Below are 18,797 nucleotides of genomic sequence, written 5' to 3'. Positions count from 1 at the left end.
AGTGCAGAATAGTTTCTTATTTGAGATTTCCTTTCCTTTGTGTTTGAAGGTCTTTCTCCTGATTAGAGAACTTGTTTCTGAATTGAACTGTCAAATATAACCACTGTTTGAGTTTTAAGCCCCCCTTTTTTATTCTGAAGGCAAACTGTGAATTCTTTCAATTAGCATTTCATTTTCTATGTTCAGAAGTTGGGGGGCAGTTCTCTTTAATTCCTGCATTGTGGGGTTAAGATTTTTTGTCCAATCCTTAGATTGTCTCTACTTTTCTTGTCTTTGAGATCAGTATGTTTGCATTTTCAGCCTATTTTGTTTTAATGTTACTGATTTTTTGGCTTCTCTTCTTCTAGATTGTCCTTGACTTCTGTGTATTTGCATTTCTAAACTGTTGTTCTCATTTGTTTCTGTGGCGAGATTTGCCATTGTAGATTCCAGTAGTTCTATTCTACCCATGATTTTTGCTCTGCAGGCCATAAATTCTGCTCTCATAATTCTCATTTCTCTTTTGAACAGCTTGTGTTCTATATTTTCTTCAAATTCCACAGGGTCCTGTCTCATCAAAAGTTGGATCTTTTCCCTTTGTTTTGTAATACTTATTCATAGATGTCTGAACTAGGTGTGGAGTTCATATTTCCTTCTACTGTTAGTTTTCCCTGTTGATTAGTCTGCTTGTGCCAAGGTCTTTTTCTTCTTCCTGAAATCTTTACTAACTTCACTCAGTTTTCCTTATCTTTCCCTACCGCTTACTTTACTCCTCTCTGTGGTTTCCTTGGGGTTTTCGCCTTAGCCTCCTCCCATGCTGGGTAATTCATGGTTCTCCAACCTAGGTCTCTGCTCTATGGCTTCTGGGTGTCAGAACTGGCCCCAACTGGATGTTGTACTTTAGGCTTAGTGAATTGCTACACAGCCCCCCATACACAAAATGTCCTGTCTCGTTTCCTTTGTTCCTTAGCTCTTTGGGAAATTTGGAGCTTTGCAGCTCTAAAGCTGGTGTTATAGGGTTGAAGCCCTTGGAAAGTTCTAGTTCTTGAGGGGCTGGGGCTAGGGCTGAATTGGGTGTCTTTTGTGTTCAAGCAAATTCCTATAGCCCAGTGTCAGGGTCTCCAGCACATTGGAAAGAGGAAAAGAGGTCGGAGTACACTTACCAGGTGCTGCTTACACAAGCACTGGACTGTCTAAATCAGCTCTACAAAGAAATTATGGTAGTAGTTCAACTTGTCTGGTATACGCTTATTCCTCAGCATGTTCTACTGCTTCATCTAGGTTGGCTTGTCTCCATCTACGTTAAGAGTTGCTTTCTCACAAATGATGGCTAGGCTTGAAGCAGAACTAGGAACGTGCTGCTACTCTTAGGGCTCTTTTTCTTATCTACCTGGTGGCAGAAGTTGGTCAGTACTTATTGTTGAGGATAAAGAAGGTAGGCTGCTTCTCCATGTAACAACTGGAATGACGCCACCTGCTGGAGACTTACTATAGAAGAGTTCTACCCATGAAGTGAAGGTCTTTGAGGGCAAGACCAGGAGTCTTTTCTTTAGCATCAGGAAGTGACATTTGCTGGTGGGAGGAGGAAGGGGGAGCTGGGCGCTCTGTCTCACGCTCTTTCCTTTGGACTCTGGTGGAGAGCGGAGCTAGAAATGTGCTCTCCCTTTAATAGATAGATGAATGTAGGCCTTTCTCCCTCTCTTTACCAAATTCTTATTCTCCTTAATAAATGCTTAAAAGTCTAAACTCTTGCTAAAGCTTATAATTTATTTGCGACCACTCATTAGATATTTTAGACAGTTTAGCTAGAATTTTAGCCCCAATATCCACAAGGACAGCTTTGAGTGCATTATAATTCCTGAGGCTTTTGGCCTCAGGGTTCTGGACTGTTTTAATAAGGGCCAAGGGAAGACAGTGGTAAAGGTAAATAAGTGAGAGTTTGACTTGCTTGGTCCAGGCTGCCCCATTAAGGCCAATGCTATGTCTTATCTATATTTCAGGGTAATTGATGGAATCAATGGGAGTCACCTAAATAGTTGTCAGTTTATGGAAAGAAAAATTTCAGTTGCTTTGGTTTTAGTTAAGTATTTCAGTACTAATTTCTCCTGGGTAATTCTTTTTTCCTCAGTTTTGTTGATGTTTTGTTTTTATAGTAAAACATTTATAGACTACTCCATCATGAAGTTGCTTGTAACAAAGTAAAACTAATAAGAGTGATCAAATTTCTTTCAAATGGCTGTCTAATTTTCTAAATAGTTTTTGTCAAGTCCTCATCCCAATACAGTTTCTATGTTGTATACCAAATAATTTAATATGCTAATGCTGTGTAGTATAGTTTCAGATCTGGCATTGGGAACAAAACATAGAAAAAATTACATATCAGACCTCTGGATAGGATAAAAGTTCATAACCAGAGAAAGAATAAAGATGCTCACATAAAATTTAAAAAGGTTTTGCACAAAAGGAGGAGAATCCTTTGTAAGTTTATCTGAAAATCTCATTTCCTAACTCTATAAAGCCTAGCTTTTTAAACTGTGGATCATGACCTCCATATGGGGTCTGAAGGTAGGGGGTTGTGAAAAATTTGACAATAGTAAAAGGTTATATATATACCTATTTTATATCCTTATATCCCAGGGGTCAAGAGTGGGAAAAAGTTTAAGAAGCCCTATTATAAGGAACTGATTCAAATTTATAAGAAAAATAAATTCTACACTTCTACTTTACTTGAGTAGTCTCTTTTGCTTCTCTGAAATTATTCTTTTCCACAAATATGTAAAGTTGGTGTTCTCAAAGTTGCTTAAACTAGAATTGAGCATTAATAAATGAAAATCAATTTTAAGTTTTAACATAAAATTGAATTTTTAAAAAAGCAAATGGGTCAAAATCAAATCAAGAAAAAGTGGAGTATTTTTCTCTGTTAAACTATGACATTAAAAGGTAGCAATAAATCTTCATAACCATTTGGAATGTACTCTGGGTCTGAGTTATCTGGATGTGGTCTGCTAAGCTGAAAAGAACTATTATGACTTGTAAAAGTGTTTGTAAAATGGTCGTCATTGACAGAGGATTAGTTTCCTGTTAAACTCTTTAAAAATGATTTAATCATTTTCAGAATGTGAACATAATTTAAAAACTAATGTATTATTTATAACTAATAATCATTCTGACTCAGTGCTAAGTAAAATAATTCAAGCACTCAAAAGCAAAATAAGCAGAACCAAATAGAAATTACGGTTTAAAAACTGAAAGGCTATAAATTTCTAGTTCACAGCAGAAGACAAATTAGACACTTAATCCTTTCAATTTTATTAAAATAATTATTTTATACTTGCATACATAATGTCAGATTTTATTTACAAAAATCAGATCAATGTAATAAAAATGACAGTTTTATTTATTTGGGAGGAAATCAGAACTATTCTGATGCAAGTTGAGACCATGGTTTGAACATGAACAAAGTTTAGTCTGTAAAAATATTATTCTTACCTTTTGTTTCTTCTAACTTTTCACTTTGTCAGTAACAATCACATCATTTGATGCTCACAGATGCACTTTATTATGCTTATCTAGCAAGATTATTTTTCGTGACCACTATACAACTTAATATTTCTGAAGCTGAGTAAACCAAAATACAGAGTAGGTGGTATTTTTCTATCAGCCATGTGAAAATATCCCTTATCTTGAATTATATTTTCTACTCAATGTCTTTAATATAGATTGTAAGGCTGCAGGCTCTGTCGATAACTACCAACTGCCTTTTACCTCAAGAATAATTGAGCTAAGATGGAGTAAAAGAAAGCCTAGTTACTGTTTTTATAATATAACAGCTGCAATCAGGATGACTGGAAAACACTAAAGGACTTGAGGTGTGTGATTTAGTTTTATCATTAAACCCCATAAAGTAGTCAAAATGATTCCACTCCCTCGAGGGAAAAAAATACACACACACATTTATAATATGTGTGTGTGTGTGTGTGTGTGTGTGTGTGTGTGTGTGTGTGTGTGTGTGTATAAAAACACAGATCCCTCCCAATTCTATACCATGACAGAGCTGCTCAGCAAATTGTGGGGCTAATTTGAATGATACACACAACCATTAGACTTCAAAGTAAGCTCAGATATAAGAAAAGTTCTGCTTCTAAGTATTGACAATGGAATTTGTGGCTACAAACTACACCAATTTGTTGTTTTTTTAAAACCTGTATTGATTTGATACAGTAACAGTTTAAATGACATCAAGACTACAATGCAAACAAGTGAGACTGGTGACCAGAATCTACCAGCACTGACTGTGGTTCTTACTCCTCTCCACCCTGTTGGGCAGCAGCTTGACTCTGAGGACAGAACACAGCAAGCAGCCTTTACTACTCCTGCATATTCAACTTTTCAGTGTTGGGAGACACATAAGATCCTGCAATTGTCAGAAACAAATACATTGGCCTAAAAAAATGCTATCAAAATTTAGCAGAGTATTTTTGGCTTTCAGATCTAAGACATTATTAATTTTAAATCAAATAATGATAATACCAGAAAATCCCCCTGCTGACACCAAAAAGCTTAACCCTGCCCGCCATCAAAACAAAACAAATCACAAATAGAATTTAAAGTTTGCATATACTACTTACAATGACTGGAAACTGCAAATGTCACTTGTAATCTAGCATTATGACTTTAACAAGGAACAAAAGACAAAAGAAAAAGGGATTATTCAGTCAGAATTTGATGACACAATGATAAACCTGCAAATTATAACTGCTAGCTATAATGATAAAGTAATTTTTCTTTGGATAACACATTTCAAAAACAGGGACATCTCATAACCAAAAGACTGGAATAAAACATACACTATGTGGCTGGTAGGAGAGATTTCACACAGCTTCTCAAAAAAGAAGTGGTTGCAGAAGGCAATGCTAAAACACTCCACTGAGAAGTTTTTTGTAATCATTTCTTTAAAAAAAATAACTGACTATGCAAAAAATTTCAAATTAAATTAAAATCATTACTCCTCTGTTACAGATGGTTTTCTAGATTTGAAGACAAGGTCCTTGATAGATGTGGAAATTTCCTGAAGTTCCTTTCGCACAGCATTATTAGCATCTTCATGCTCTTTGTCTACTTGGTTAATCAACTGGTCATCTCCTTGTCCACTTTTCTTATTCTGATTAACCAGCTGTTCACAACCAGGCCTTGTATCTGACCAGAAGAGAATGTTGATCCTAAAGTGGGTAAGAGAAAGAGAAGTTAGCAAAATTATTTACAGAAAAAAAAGTAAGCAGCTAAATTTCATTTTAAAAATGAACTTGTAGAGTCACTAAAGACATTTTCAGAAATGTTTATGTGGGCAAATATACATTAATATCAATCAATTAGTTCAGATCTGAAAACTGGAATAAAATTTCAAATACAATAAAAATACCTACCTCTGGCATTTTATTGCTAAGAAAAGCAATAATTTGTGGTACACATCGTCCAGGTGCATGTAGCATACAATGAGTTGAGAATTGAAACAACAGAACTGAAGTAAGGTGTAGGATAAGAGCTGGGTCTTCTGTAACTTTCAGCTGTTCAATCAGTGCTTGTCTGTGTTGGAATAGTACCTGCCTAGGGAAAAAGATATTAGTTATACTACCATATTTTGTCATATGTAAAATAAAGCTTGGGGGCAGCTACATGGCACAGCGTATAGAGTATCAGGAGTCAGGAGGACCCGAGTTCAAACCTGACCTCAGACATTTACTAGCTATATAGGGATTAGGAAAGCAAGTGGTTAATTGTGCGAATTGAGTGAACCACACTAATTCCATCTTGTGATTCAATTGTGTAGTTAGCTCAGTTCCATTTCTATTCAATTATGGATCTAGTCCAAATTTTGTCTCAGGAGAAAACTTCATTGCAGTGTTTGAAGTTGGACCACCTCACCCAGCTACTTAGAGACCCTTAAGCAGCTAGGTTATGCTGATCAGAAATGTCAGATCCAAAGATTGATGAGAAAGAGTTTTCTCCAAAAAAAAAAAAAGTCTCAAGCAACCCCTACATTTTATCTGAAAACTAGTCCTATACTGATCAATAAGTTATTGTTTCCAGGTTCCCTTGATTATTTACACATACTTGGGGAGTAAGATGGTCCTTTTCTGAATTTGGGGAATTGTACCCTGTTCACTCTCCCCCCTACCAATTTGGAAGTTCTAAGTTTTTCATCCAATTAGAAATCAGATTACCCGATGTTGTATTGTTCCTTTTCATTAACTGACCCTTATTTAATTTTTTTAATGTATAAAAGTTTGGGGTATAGGCTTAAGTTGAGAAGCTCCCACTTGATTAGGCAATTAACTAGCATTGCTTAATAAAATGACATTCAGAAGACTGAACCTTGTTTTCTGGTCATTCAACTTTTCACTCGCAAAACTGTGGGACCTTGGTCAAGTCATTTAATCCTGTTTGCCTTGGTTTCCTCATCTGTAAAATGAACTGAAGAAGGAAATGGCAAACCACACCAGTATCTTTGCCAAGGTGGACCCCAAAGGGAGTCATGAAATGACTGACCAACAAAATAAAGCTCTATTTGCTTTGTACTGAAAGTTTGTTATTTGCTCCCCAATTAAAATGTGTGCTTTCCCTGGCTTTAATTTTTATAGTCCTTTAGCTGCCTAAACACTTAATTTTTGTAACATTGCACAAAAGAGGAAAAAACAATCTTCACGTGCTAAAGATGCTAAAAAACAATATAGATAGTAGAAAAAAAATTTCTGGGCTTTATCAACTATAGATTATTGTATTTTAATAAAGTGAGTGAAAAGAATATGGGCATCATAAAAACATTAGACTTTAAATGTGATGACAATCAAGTTAATGAGGGCAAATCAGGCTCTCTTAGGTCAAATTCTCATAATATGATGCATAGTTAGAAAAATGTTAACAATAGATGGATGAATTAGGTAATACCTTTCTTTTTTCTTGTCTCCCTTTTTTCACCATGATATCACAAGCATCTGCTGCAGAGTCCAGAAAAGAAAGAAAATCTTCTAAGCTCTAAAGAAAAGCACATAATACCACACATTATTCTATATGTACATTATGAGAGAAATAAATACATAGAAAAGACACAAAGAGATGGAAAGGCATGATTCCTCTAAAAAACCTGGGTTGGTTTCAACAGACATTGGCCTAAAGTTTACATTTAAAACTTATCACTATATACATCTGATTTTAACATATTAAAGTAGTTCAGTGTGTGGTTATGTAGAGTCTCACTAATATGTACAGTTCAGTGTGTGGTTATGTGGAGTCTCACTAATAATGATATTAACATTTGTAAAGCACCATCACACTAATCTAATGTCAAAGATTTTTAGGTCCAGAATACTAATAGCTTCGAACTTTACTTACTTTTTCATTCAGAGAGTTATGGAGCTTTGTGAGAGGACCTTTAGTCTCTTCTGACAGTTTACCTAAAATCTTTTTTCTTACCTAGAGGGAAAACAGAAGTTAGGATGTTTAAAGATGGAATATAAATTATGTAACCCCAAATTCATAGTTGTTATTTATTATTCTAATAGATGGAAGAAGTATGATGGTACTTTGGTTAATGTAAAAAAACCCAAACCCCCAACATGTATTACCCTCAAATAATTTCCTATATATTATGTTTTGTCTGAAGCAGCAGAAAGACTAATATACCTCACTTGTTATGGTAGTAGGATCTTCTACTGCCATCATTAAATCAGCAGCTAAGAAGTTGAAAATAAGATTAGTGATGTCCGTACAAACAGTCTTCAGCAAGTGCTTGGCAAGGTTGGTTTGTGCATCATCTGTAAAACATGATATTTACTGAACGTAGCTTCCAAAAGAAATAATGAGAATTAAATTAAAGATGATATTAAATGTACCTGTAAAGAACTTTGTTCCTTTTTCAAATAATCTAATATTGTTGTATAGATGTGACACCTCATCTTGTAAATCTTTGACAGTACGTTTCCTATTAGCTCCAGATACAGAAGAAGTTGAAGACATAAACACTGAACGTACCACTTCCAAATAACTTCTATTGAGATATCTGTGAATAAGAAAAATATATTTGCCTAGCACAATTAAATGTAGTTGAATTTACCCTAATAGGTTATTTTGGAAAATAGTTCAGCATGAGTGCATCTTACCTGACCTAAGTGTGGTATCCTTCCTACGCAATGGCTAAGGCAACCTACTGTATAGTCCTATAGGAGTGTTAAAAAAAAAGGGGTTGTTGTTTTCTTAAGCTGATGGGGAGGTCAAAAGAGGACAGAATCAGTCCTCAGGAGGACAGCACTGCTTAATTCTTACTTTGCTTCTGCTTTCTTTACTATGAAGAACGGCTTTTGGATTGGAAGAGAGAGAACAAGAATGACTGACCGAGTTGATAAGCAGACATAAGAAAGCACCAGCAAAATGAACAGCACCTGGGGCTGTAGAAAGGGCAGGCATTGCTGCTAAGCTGCTCAAGGTCAGTGATATCTGAAAGCCTACAGAGAATTGAACTGAACAAAACAAGACTGGGAAAAATCAAATGGTCAATCAACTTTATATTTTCCTTCCTTTAAAAAAAAAATCTATAGGACACTGAGCTTGGCTTTGATTCCTAGCAAAATTCCAATGTCCATATATTAAAGAAAATATTAGCAAACATTTAGAAAAGGAATTAGAGATCACAAGACGGTATGACTTCAGATGACAGACTAGTCTTACTGCCTTTTTGACAGGGTTACAAAATTGGTAAATGTTAATGGTAGTTTACCTAGATTTTAGCAGTGATAAAGTAGCTCATACTAACTTTTATCAAAGAAATGGTACCACATGTCCATTTGCAGGTTAGGCATTAGTAAAATTAAATGGACCCAACTGATTGAATGGTCAGGGTAAGAGTAATAATTAATGGTTTAATGTCAACACAGGTAGCCGGCGTTATGCCTCAGGGGCCTCTCATTTGCTCTATATTAGTTAACATTTTGATCAATGACTTGGACAAAATTTTCAGGTGACCCAAAGCTGGAAGTGATACTTAACATTTGGGGATGACAAATTCAGGATCCAAAAAGATTTTGATAAGCTAGAATGTTGGGCTGGATCTCATTAAATGAAATTTTACACTTGGGTTCAAAAAAGTAACTGCAAATATAAGATGGGGGAAGCATGATTAGACTGTCTGAAAACAAATCTTGAGGTTTTAGTGGACTTCAAATTCAAAATGAGAGTCAAGCCCTTACTAAGATTTTTTTACAGGAAGCCTTTCCCAACCCTTCCTTCTGTTAATTATTTCCTATTTATCCCGTGTATATAGCTTGCATGTTGTCTCCCCACATGAGACTGTAAATTCCTTGAGGGCAGGGACTGTCCTTTGCCTTTTCTTGAATCTCCAGAGCTTTATTAAGTAGGCACTTAATAAATGTTTAGTGATGGAGTACGGTGGTAGACAACAAGGCTCAATATAATTTTGGGCTGCACCAAGAGGCATGGCTTACAGAATATTTTAATAGCTCCACTGCAGTTTGCCCTAACCAGACTATAACTGGAGTGATATATTGAATTCTGAGTGCATGAATTTAGAAAGGACTTCATGAGTTGGAGGGTAACTAGAATAGTGAAGGGCTTTGAGTATATGACATGAAAATCAGCTGGAAAAAAAAAAACATGGGTATGTTTAGCCTGAAGAAAATAGAAGGGTAAATTTTAGCATGTGAGCTATCATACGAAAGTAAGATCAGACTTCTTCTGTTTGGCCGACAAGATACAACTAGGATCAATAAAGACAAGTTGCAAAGAGGCAAATATAAGCTTGAGGTAAGGAAAAATGTCCTTACAGTTAGAGCCATCCACAAGTGGAAGGGACAATTTTAGGAAGGCCTCATTACAAGTTTAAGCTGAAGTTGGATATCAGCTTGTTGCCTATGTGGGAACAATTCTTTTTGAGGTATGAGTTAATCTAAAGTGACTTGAAAGGTCCCTTCTACCTCTGAAATTCTGTGATCCTGTGGATCCAGTAAAGTACTGGGATATAAGAGAAAAGAAGGCCATTGAATCAGTGAAAAAACAAAACTTGGAAAACTGATTCATATTTTAAATTCTAAGCTCTCATTTCCAAACTTGATTCAATTCTCCTTTCTAACAATAATAATCAGCGAATTTCTATGCACCAATAGGAATGTTACTTTTGATAACTCAGAATTAAGAATCCAAAGTATATCTTTATACTCGCCTTAGTAAATGCTCAGCAAGTTCTGTAACAAATTCTTCAGGGCCATCCTGTATGTGCTTCTTTAAAACATCTTCAATTTCCTCCAGTGACATGAATGTAATTTCAGGCTTTTTCCTGCCTATGACAGACATTAATGGTTTTTAAATACTAACAACATAACCCAGTAAAATAGGAACATTCATTTTACCTGTCCAGAACAAAGACAACAATACAAAATCTTATGCCAACAAAATTTACTAATAGTCACTAATGAAAAATAGATATTAAAAATCATTTTAATGATTAACTCTCTTAAAAATCTTCCTTTACAAATTAGTGACGAGACAGCCATCAAAGTGGAGGGGATTGCATGTCCATACAGTTTTCTCTCTAACCAGATGTGAGTGGTACAATACACATTTATTTTGTCTGGTTGTGACATTTCTTAAGTGTTTTCAATTACTGGGGTGGGGGGGGTTCTAATATCGTCTACATTTTATGGTCTTAGGAAGTATCCCCAAATGCTGAGAGGTGAGGTGAGTGTGAGAGGTGGGTCTTAACCTAAAGTTATCCTAATTCCTAATCAAGTACTTATCTATTATTTTGGTTCTCATATTATTAGAAATAAAAATAATTCATACAATTAGATAATTTAATCAGAATCAAATCAGAAAATTCAAGAACAGTAATATAATAGCGAACATAGTAGCTACTATCATGTCCCTTTTAAATAGCTAAAATTACAACATTTTGATGTATAAAACCATTCACATTTTACTAAAAATGTGGGTGTTAGAACTATAATCTTTAAAGCCTTTTCTAAAATTTTATGTTCTATTACTTTTTTCTCTCCCATATAATGCTCTGTGATGAAGCTGGACCTTAAACCAAATTACGATTTTAAGGAACAGAGAGGCAGGATATCATAGCAGTTAGTTAGCTATTTCTGAGACATACCGGCTATGTGTCCCTGAGCTAATAATCACAATCACAGAGAGAAATGTTTCTCACTGGGCAGAGTTCCTTGTAACAATTAAATGAAATCATAGGTCCAAGTTCTAGTCAGTAATAGTTAATTTTTACTTCATTAACTAGCTTAGTAACAAATACAATAATGTTATTTTGAGGAAATACTATGTTAAGAGGTAGAAAATGGAGCTACTTAACCTTTTCTAGCCTAGTTTTCTTAACAGATAAGGCTGAGTCACATCAATACAACCTTGCCCGGTTTCCTTTAAAATGTAGTTCAAACACTACCTCCTACACTACTGCCTGTTCTGATCTTACCAGCTACTAGTGTCCCATCCCCACCCCCTCCAGATTATCTTGTACATGTTGTTTTTCCTGTACACAATGAAGCTCTTGTTGAGGACAGGGTCTATTTAATTTTTGGCTTTGTATTTCCAGTACCTTGGCCATAGTGGATACTTAATGCTTATTGACTGATTTATAATATAGTTTTCTATGTCTTAATTCCACTATTCTTAAAATATGAATCTAGTTAAGGGTTAAATATTGTTAACTAGTAGAGAAGGACATAATTTTTATGAATGCCATAGTTTCCTATCATTTATAAAAATTCTAAAGTTTTGTTGGTGAAACAAGAAATCATAGGTATCTTTCCTTGCTCCAATAAGAAAAAGGATGCAATACACCAAAGCTATTATGGATAAAAGCAGCTGGGGGGGATAAAAACCTATGGCAAATCCAAGGCTGGGATGACTTTATGTGTATTCCTTATTGTTTGTCACCAGTATCTCTTCAGTATGATCAGTCCCCAATATACTGAATTCACGTTTGAAATTTACATAGTATTCAGTTGAAATCCAAATTAAAATAATCAATTACCCTACATTATCTTCCATTAACAGGGGTCACCAAGTTTCAGTAGGTTGATTAACTTAATATTAGCTAAAACTCAAAAAGCAGAAAGTCTTAAAATTTGAATTTCAAAATGGTTCTTTTGTAGAGTTTGAAAGTGAGAACCAGTCCATAAAACAAATACTCATCTAATTATCACACTTAAATACAAAGTTCTCTTAAGTACTGCAATAAAAATCCTAAAGTATATTGCATTTCCCTTTTAGTTTTTGAAGAATCCAAATCTCATAAGTTTTATCATTTCATAGTACTTGACCAAAGAAAGCGTCTAAGTTAAAAATACCTTAATAAAATTAAAATGCCACAAACCAGTGTTTGCTGACTGAGTCTCATCATCACTCTCATCATCTTTCCTTCCTTTCTTCTTGGTCTTTTTAATTTTGAACTCTCTGGAATTCCCACCGCCACCTCCTCGAACACTTCCACTGCCCTCTGGTGGAAAATGGCATTATTTAGTACAGCCCATTAAAAGTACCTTACAGAGGAAAAAGTGATCATATACTGTTACATGCCCCAGCTTTATGTCAGACAGAATCAAAAGGGATTGTTTTACTTGGTCGTCTTCTTCACCTTTTTCAAGCTGCTTAGGATTTTCTTAAGACTATACACATGTAATCTCTCAACCAGAGGTGGGGAATTTGTTTCTTACAAAAAGTGATTTTAGCTCCCATCTCAGAAATAAACGAAACTTTATAAAAATGTGAAACAGAGGAAAATGTGAAAAAACAGACTGTGTAAAATAAGATTTCTCAGGTAGGCAGCAAATGCATCAACGTCAATCTTTCTGCCTAAACAAAAATTTGGCAAATATAGCTCACTAAACAACTTAGCATTTAGAGTACTTAAGGAAAAGCCACATAATGAAGAACTGATGACTTTATTTAATGTTACTTGGAAATGATGCTTAATTTGAAAAGTTTTTAGAAAAAGGTCCCTTAAAAACAAAATTAGAGTACTTTCCTAGAATCTATTACCTGATTATGGTTAACATATAGCCAACTCTATATCACAGTTTTTATTTGCCTTCTAAAACAAAATTTACATTAAAACTAAGTTCTCTATTTTCAAAGTTCTAAGTAGAATTCTTCATCCTTACCATATTTAAGATACTACTTTATTTTCTCTCTCCTGACTTTTAAGATGAGAAAGGACTTATCTTCCAAAAGCACAAAACTGAAAGGAATGTGATTTTAAATTTGTTAATAACTGGGCCATTATTTAGGATGGCTTTCATGCCTGAAGTCTTTTTCAATTTAGGGATATTAAGGATCATTTCAACTGCATAAAACAGTTCAACAGCATTGTCTTTGAAAGCCAATATATCCAAAGGATTCCTTTAACTACTGGAAAGGAAATATAATAGATTAGTTACACTGAAACACCCGGGGGGGACAAATTTATTAGTGAAATAATTCAGTTTACAACAGTATCATCCCTTTAAAATAGAACAGAAGAAAGGCATGACTTTTGAACAATATGATGCTTTACTACTGTGAGTAGTATATCCTTGGTGCAATTTCCCCAAAGGAGCAGAGAGAGAGATTTCAAAGTACTGTGATGTTTGACAGAACAAGGGAGAGAAATATAAACTGGACAGCAAAAACTGAAGTGGTATGCATACAACTTTAAAAAGAAGAAAAAAAAAAGATTTTTACATGTCTATGTTCAAATTCTATAGCTGTGAATGTCCTCCATTCCTGATTGTTGTAACTTGAGGCTATGTCTAAAGGTTTTGAATATTTTACTTTTAGCTACTGAGAAAATATTCACGGGTCTATTATTTCCCAATGATAATTAGTAGCATTACTAACAAAAGATAATTGTCACTAATTCTAAAGCAAGACTATCTTTTCAAAGAGGCCTGTTCTATCTTATTGGGAAACAACATGACAGGTGTTCTAAAATGAATAGAAGGCATTTACATATTAGCATTAAATATTAAAGTCATGCTGTTGGACAAGTTCACCAATTCACTCTGATTATAAACCACATCCTAGAAACATGAGTTCTTAATTCTCAACCTAAGTGCCTTAGTTTTCATGTTAACATGATCCTAGTATTTTCAGAGTATAAGATGACGATTTGAAAAATCAAGTGAAAAATGTATCAACACCTAAATTTGTTGATGTTGGCAGTCAAAATTAAAACTTAAGAAGTGCAAATCTTTAAACTTTTAAAAATTCCAGCAGGCATAATATTCAAGTTCAACCTTTAGAAAGTAGATTTTAACAATGTAAATATTTGGTTTAAAAATACCTCTCTCTGAGCTGTTAATACTAATAAACTACCTGTTGCTTTTCTTCGTCGTTCATCTTTTTTATCCTTTCTACTTGAACTAACACTTTCCACGATAGAAGACTCTTTCAAATCTTCTTCAGTGATTAAATGAACAGGATTATTCTTCATTTCCTGAAGAAAAAAAAGAGCTTACTTTGAGTACATCAATACATTCCTGCTACATCTACAAAACAAAATGATCTTTGGTTACATAATCAGGTTCTACTTATCTATAAATTTGAGATCTATTTTCCAATACCAGGAGAAATAGGAAATTGTTCTGGACTGCAGGTATGCTATCATTTTCTTCTCTGACTTGCTATTGGACACCCCCTACCCCTTGCTTCTAATGTGTAATACCATTCTATTCCTCCCTGTATCTATTTTTTACTTTTTCTTTTTGTTGCTGTTTTTAACTTTTCCTGTATTTTTGGCTTCTATGCCAATAAGCTTAGCTTTTCAGACAATATGAAAATTCTTTTGTACTGGGCACTGAAACAACCAATCATATCATGTTAGATGTAATTTGGGAGTTTCCTAACTATTTTCACCAGTGCTTTAAAGGTTGCTTATTCAGACTGAGTCATTCTTTTCCACTTATTCAGTATTGTGGATACTTGAGGTTTCCAGAAGGCTGACTCCAAATAACCACAGCACTAATGTATCTGTATTCATAAAGATAAGTAAAGTGGAAGCTGTATCCAATTTTAAATCTCACATTGTCATTAACCTTTTTTTTTTTTTTTTAGTGAGGCAATTGGAGTTAAGTGACTTGCTCAGGGTTGTAACGATTGGAATAACGCCACCTGCTGGATACTTACTGTAGAAGAGTTCTGCCCATGAAGGGAAGGTCTTTGAGGGCAAGACCAGGAGTCAGGAAGTGACGCGGGCTAGTGGGAGGAGGAAGGAAGAGACTGGCGCTCAGTCTCGCGCTTTTTCCTGAGGACGCTGGCGGAGAAGGGAGCTAGAAATGTGCTCTCCCTTTAGTAGATAGGAATCTAGGCCTTTCTCTCTCTCTTTACCAAATTCTTATTCTCCTTAATAAATGCTTAAAAATCTAACTCTTGCTAAAGCTTATAATTTATTGGCGACCACTCATTAGATATTTTAGACAGTTTAGCTAGAATTTTAGCCCTTAACAGGGTCACACAGCTAGTAAGTGTTAAGTGTCTGAGGCCAGATTTGAACCCAGGTACTCCTGACTCCAGGGCCGGTGCTCTATCCACTGCACCACCTAGCTGCCCCTGTCATTAACCTTTTTTGTTGTTGATCCGTTTTTTTGTGATTAATAGTTGTTGAGCATATTAAAAAGAATAGTTCCATAACAATTTCCCCCCTTATAGTAATTAAAATAATACAGGCAAGTTTTCTTCAAGGAATACGTGTGTCATTCATTTCCTTCTCATCCCTTGGTGCTTGTCTGGAATACTAAGACATAGCAAGTAAGTATAATCAACACCTGTTATTTTCTCATCTTACTACTAGAAAAGTCAATAGTTATGTTAAATGTACAGAACTATTATCTTAAGGTAAATCCAATTTAAAAAGATAATGAATCTCTAATCTCCTTGGCAGAAATGTTAAATTCACAATAAACAAAACGAAACGAAAAAACCACTTCATTTATGGTGCCTAGGATAAGTATGTAAGTATGAGTACTGTTCTTAAGAAAACAAACTTTTAAGGCCTCTACTAAACTTAACGCTGTCAAAATTTTTACTAGCAGACATTATCCAAGCATCCTAATGAAAAACAAATATTCCTTAAAACTCTAAGAGTCTAAGTTGCAGAAAGGATGCTAACCTGAAATAGCAAAGAGTTTCCTGATCTGGGAGTTCCCTATAGCAATGAAATCACAAATCCCATCATTATTTATTAAAGCAGAACTAGATGATGTTTACTAGAAAAAAAATATGATAGGAATATTTCAGTTATAATATTCAACAAAAAATATAAACAAAGGTACATAATGTATTAAAGGGTTTTGTTTATAGTTCATTAAAATATATATGTCCACATGTATAATCTGATTCATACAACAATTCTGTGAGGCGGTACTTCAGTTTAATCACCCTACAGATAAAGAAACTGAGGAACTGAGAAGTCATCTTGCCCATAGTTACAAGCTGAAGAAGAGGAGTACGACATCAGACCAGGTTTCTAGTCCAACATTTGTTCCCAGTATGCTCTTGATAATAATTAAAATGTATTTTAATGAATCAATAAACATTTATGAAATGCCTACTATGTGCCATATACTGTACTAAGCTATTGTTGCTGTTTGTCTTTCATTCTCAAAGAGAACCATGACACCAGGGTGATGTCATCACTTGCAGTGAACTGAATTTAAGTGAGGGAGGGCTGTGCAAAGTCACCAGCCTCACTCTCTCCTGCAGAGCCATCTGAGTCTAGTGGAAAGATCTTTATCAGGAGAACTGGAGATGGCCCTCGATGTTTAAGGCTCCCATCTTCAGGGCCAGTGCTCTATCCATTGCTCCTCCTAGCTGCCCCACTGTACTAAGCACTGGGGATACAAAAAGAAGCAAGCCAGTCCCTACCCTCACGGAACTGTTTTAAAAGACACTTTCATAATTCTGTTCTCTCGATAATTTAGAATTGCCACCCCCACACTTAAATTCAATTAATAAGACTTTACTGCTTAAAATATTTATGTATGGGGCAGCTAGGTGGCAGTGTATAAAGCACTGGCCCTGGATTCAGGAGGACCTGAGTTCAAATCCGGCCTCAGTCACTTGACACTTACTAGCTGTGTGACCCTAGGCAAGTCACTAAACCTCATTGCGCCCCCCCCCATACATACATACATATATATATATATATATATATATATATATATATTTATGTACACAGAATACAGAGACTACTTTTTACTTTTCAAATCCAAATTTCAAATTAAAATCCAAACTGCTTCAAATACATGGCATACCTTTCATGCATTTAAATTCTGAAAATTTATATTTTTACTTTAAGAGGAATCAGATGAGAAGACTATGATTTTCTAAACAGTGAAACACTGGGAGGGAGGGGGTAGATACTCAAAGAAAACATCTAGAGACAAAGTCCAAAGGAATAAACTAAAGGGAATGTGCATTTAAGTATAAACTAATCATGCAAATATTGTAATATTAATCTCTTTGGCTACACTGGCAGTTCTCTCAAAAAGAAAAACAGAATCAAATGTTTAAAATATTTCAACCTTTGTGTATGACAGGAAAATTGGCATACCTTTTCAGCTTTCTGGTGCATCAATTCACTGAACAACTCTGTACAGTTATGTATAAACTTTTCACTAACTACAACAGTATCATTAAAGACCATGGCTGAAGGCTGTTTGCTGAATGTTCTCATCACCTGCTGAAGCAACATTCCAGCATCTTCTACTGATAAAGAACTAGGCAGCAGTGGCTAAAATAATAAACAAAACATTATATATAGAGAGATATAGTTCCAATTCAAACATTTATTAAACACCTACTATTTGCAAATTGCTGTGCTTAGGGGAAAAGTAACAAAAAGCAAAATGTTTCTGCCCTCTAAGAGCTTCCTAATTTTACCTTGGGTGATGCAATTGGTATAATACATGTAATACAAAAACTTTCACAAAGGAAAGAGTACTAAAAACTATGAGTGAGGACTGCAAAGCTTTGAACTGGAGGTAGCACTAAGTGTTAAAAGAAGCTAGAGAATTCAGAAGAGAGTACATTCTAGGCAAGGGAGACAGACTAAATAGAAAAGTGTAAAGACAGAGATGGTATATAAGTCTGGGGAACAAGTCAGCCAACTGGACCAGAAAATAAACTGTATACAGAGGAATGATGTGAAATAAGCCTAGAAAGATACATCAGTACCAGGCCGGGAATGCTTTAAATGATGAATTTATATTTTATCTTGGGTGGCGCTGAAGGATTTTGAGTAAGGGAGTGACAACCTGTGTTTCAGGAATTACCGTAGTGATTACGTGGAAGATATATTCGAGACAGAACAGACAATTAGGTAGCTATTAGAGGAGTCCAAGCAAGAAGTGATGGGGGTCTGAAATAGAAACATGGCAGAGTGAGTGTAAAGAATAGAATGTATGGGAGACACATGAAGTAATCATGTGTAAATAAAATCAATAAGGTTTGTCAAGTGAACAAATATGAGGAAGAGGAGAATAGTTGAGGATTATTCGGAGATTAGAAATCTACATGATTGGAAGAATATTGCTACCTTCAATAGCAAAAGGAAGGTTAGGCAAAAGAGTAGGTTTCTGAGAAGCAGATAGGACATCTATATGACTATGTATAACAGGAGGTTGCCTGGAGTTTGAAACAGAAATGTATACATTCATGCATGAATATGTATGAAAGTAGATATAGAAATGAATATAGATGTAGCTATCGTCTGTATAGAGATAATCACTGAACCCATGGAAGCTGAGTTCACCAAGAGA

The 18,797-nt window shown here is 35.0% G+C and overlaps 1 protein-coding gene across 1 annotated transcript in view; it reads right to left on the bottom strand.

Annotated features, from left to right (window-relative positions):
- Positions 1–3,960: 3,960 nt before the first annotated feature.
- The window catches only part of UFL1 (UFM1 specific ligase 1), a 37,704-nt gene continuing 22,867 nt past the window's right edge, over positions 3,961–18,797 (bottom strand). Inside the window, 12 exon segments of the mRNA XM_044002732.1 lie at positions 3,961–5,159; positions 5,161–5,198; positions 5,403–5,583; positions 6,925–6,950; positions 6,952–7,011; positions 7,369–7,449; positions 7,660–7,790; positions 7,869–8,035; positions 10,208–10,325; positions 12,377–12,499; positions 14,356–14,476; positions 17,591–17,770. Of these exon segments, the coding sequence (XP_043858667.1) occupies positions 4,982–5,159; positions 5,161–5,198; positions 5,403–5,583; positions 6,925–6,950; positions 6,952–7,011; positions 7,369–7,449; positions 7,660–7,790; positions 7,869–8,035; positions 10,208–10,325; positions 12,377–12,499; positions 14,356–14,476; positions 17,591–17,770 (1,404 nt within the window). The 3' untranslated portion in view covers positions 3,961–4,981.

This window comes from Dromiciops gliroides, chromosome 4 (genome assembly GCF_019393635.1).
Source record: "Dromiciops gliroides isolate mDroGli1 chromosome 4, mDroGli1.pri, whole genome shotgun sequence".
In the NCBI taxonomy this organism is placed as follows: domain Eukaryota; kingdom Metazoa; phylum Chordata; class Mammalia; order Microbiotheria; family Microbiotheriidae; genus Dromiciops; species Dromiciops gliroides.
The sequence above is the reverse complement of the archived record's forward strand: the minus strand, read 5'-3'. Positions and strand labels throughout refer to the sequence as shown.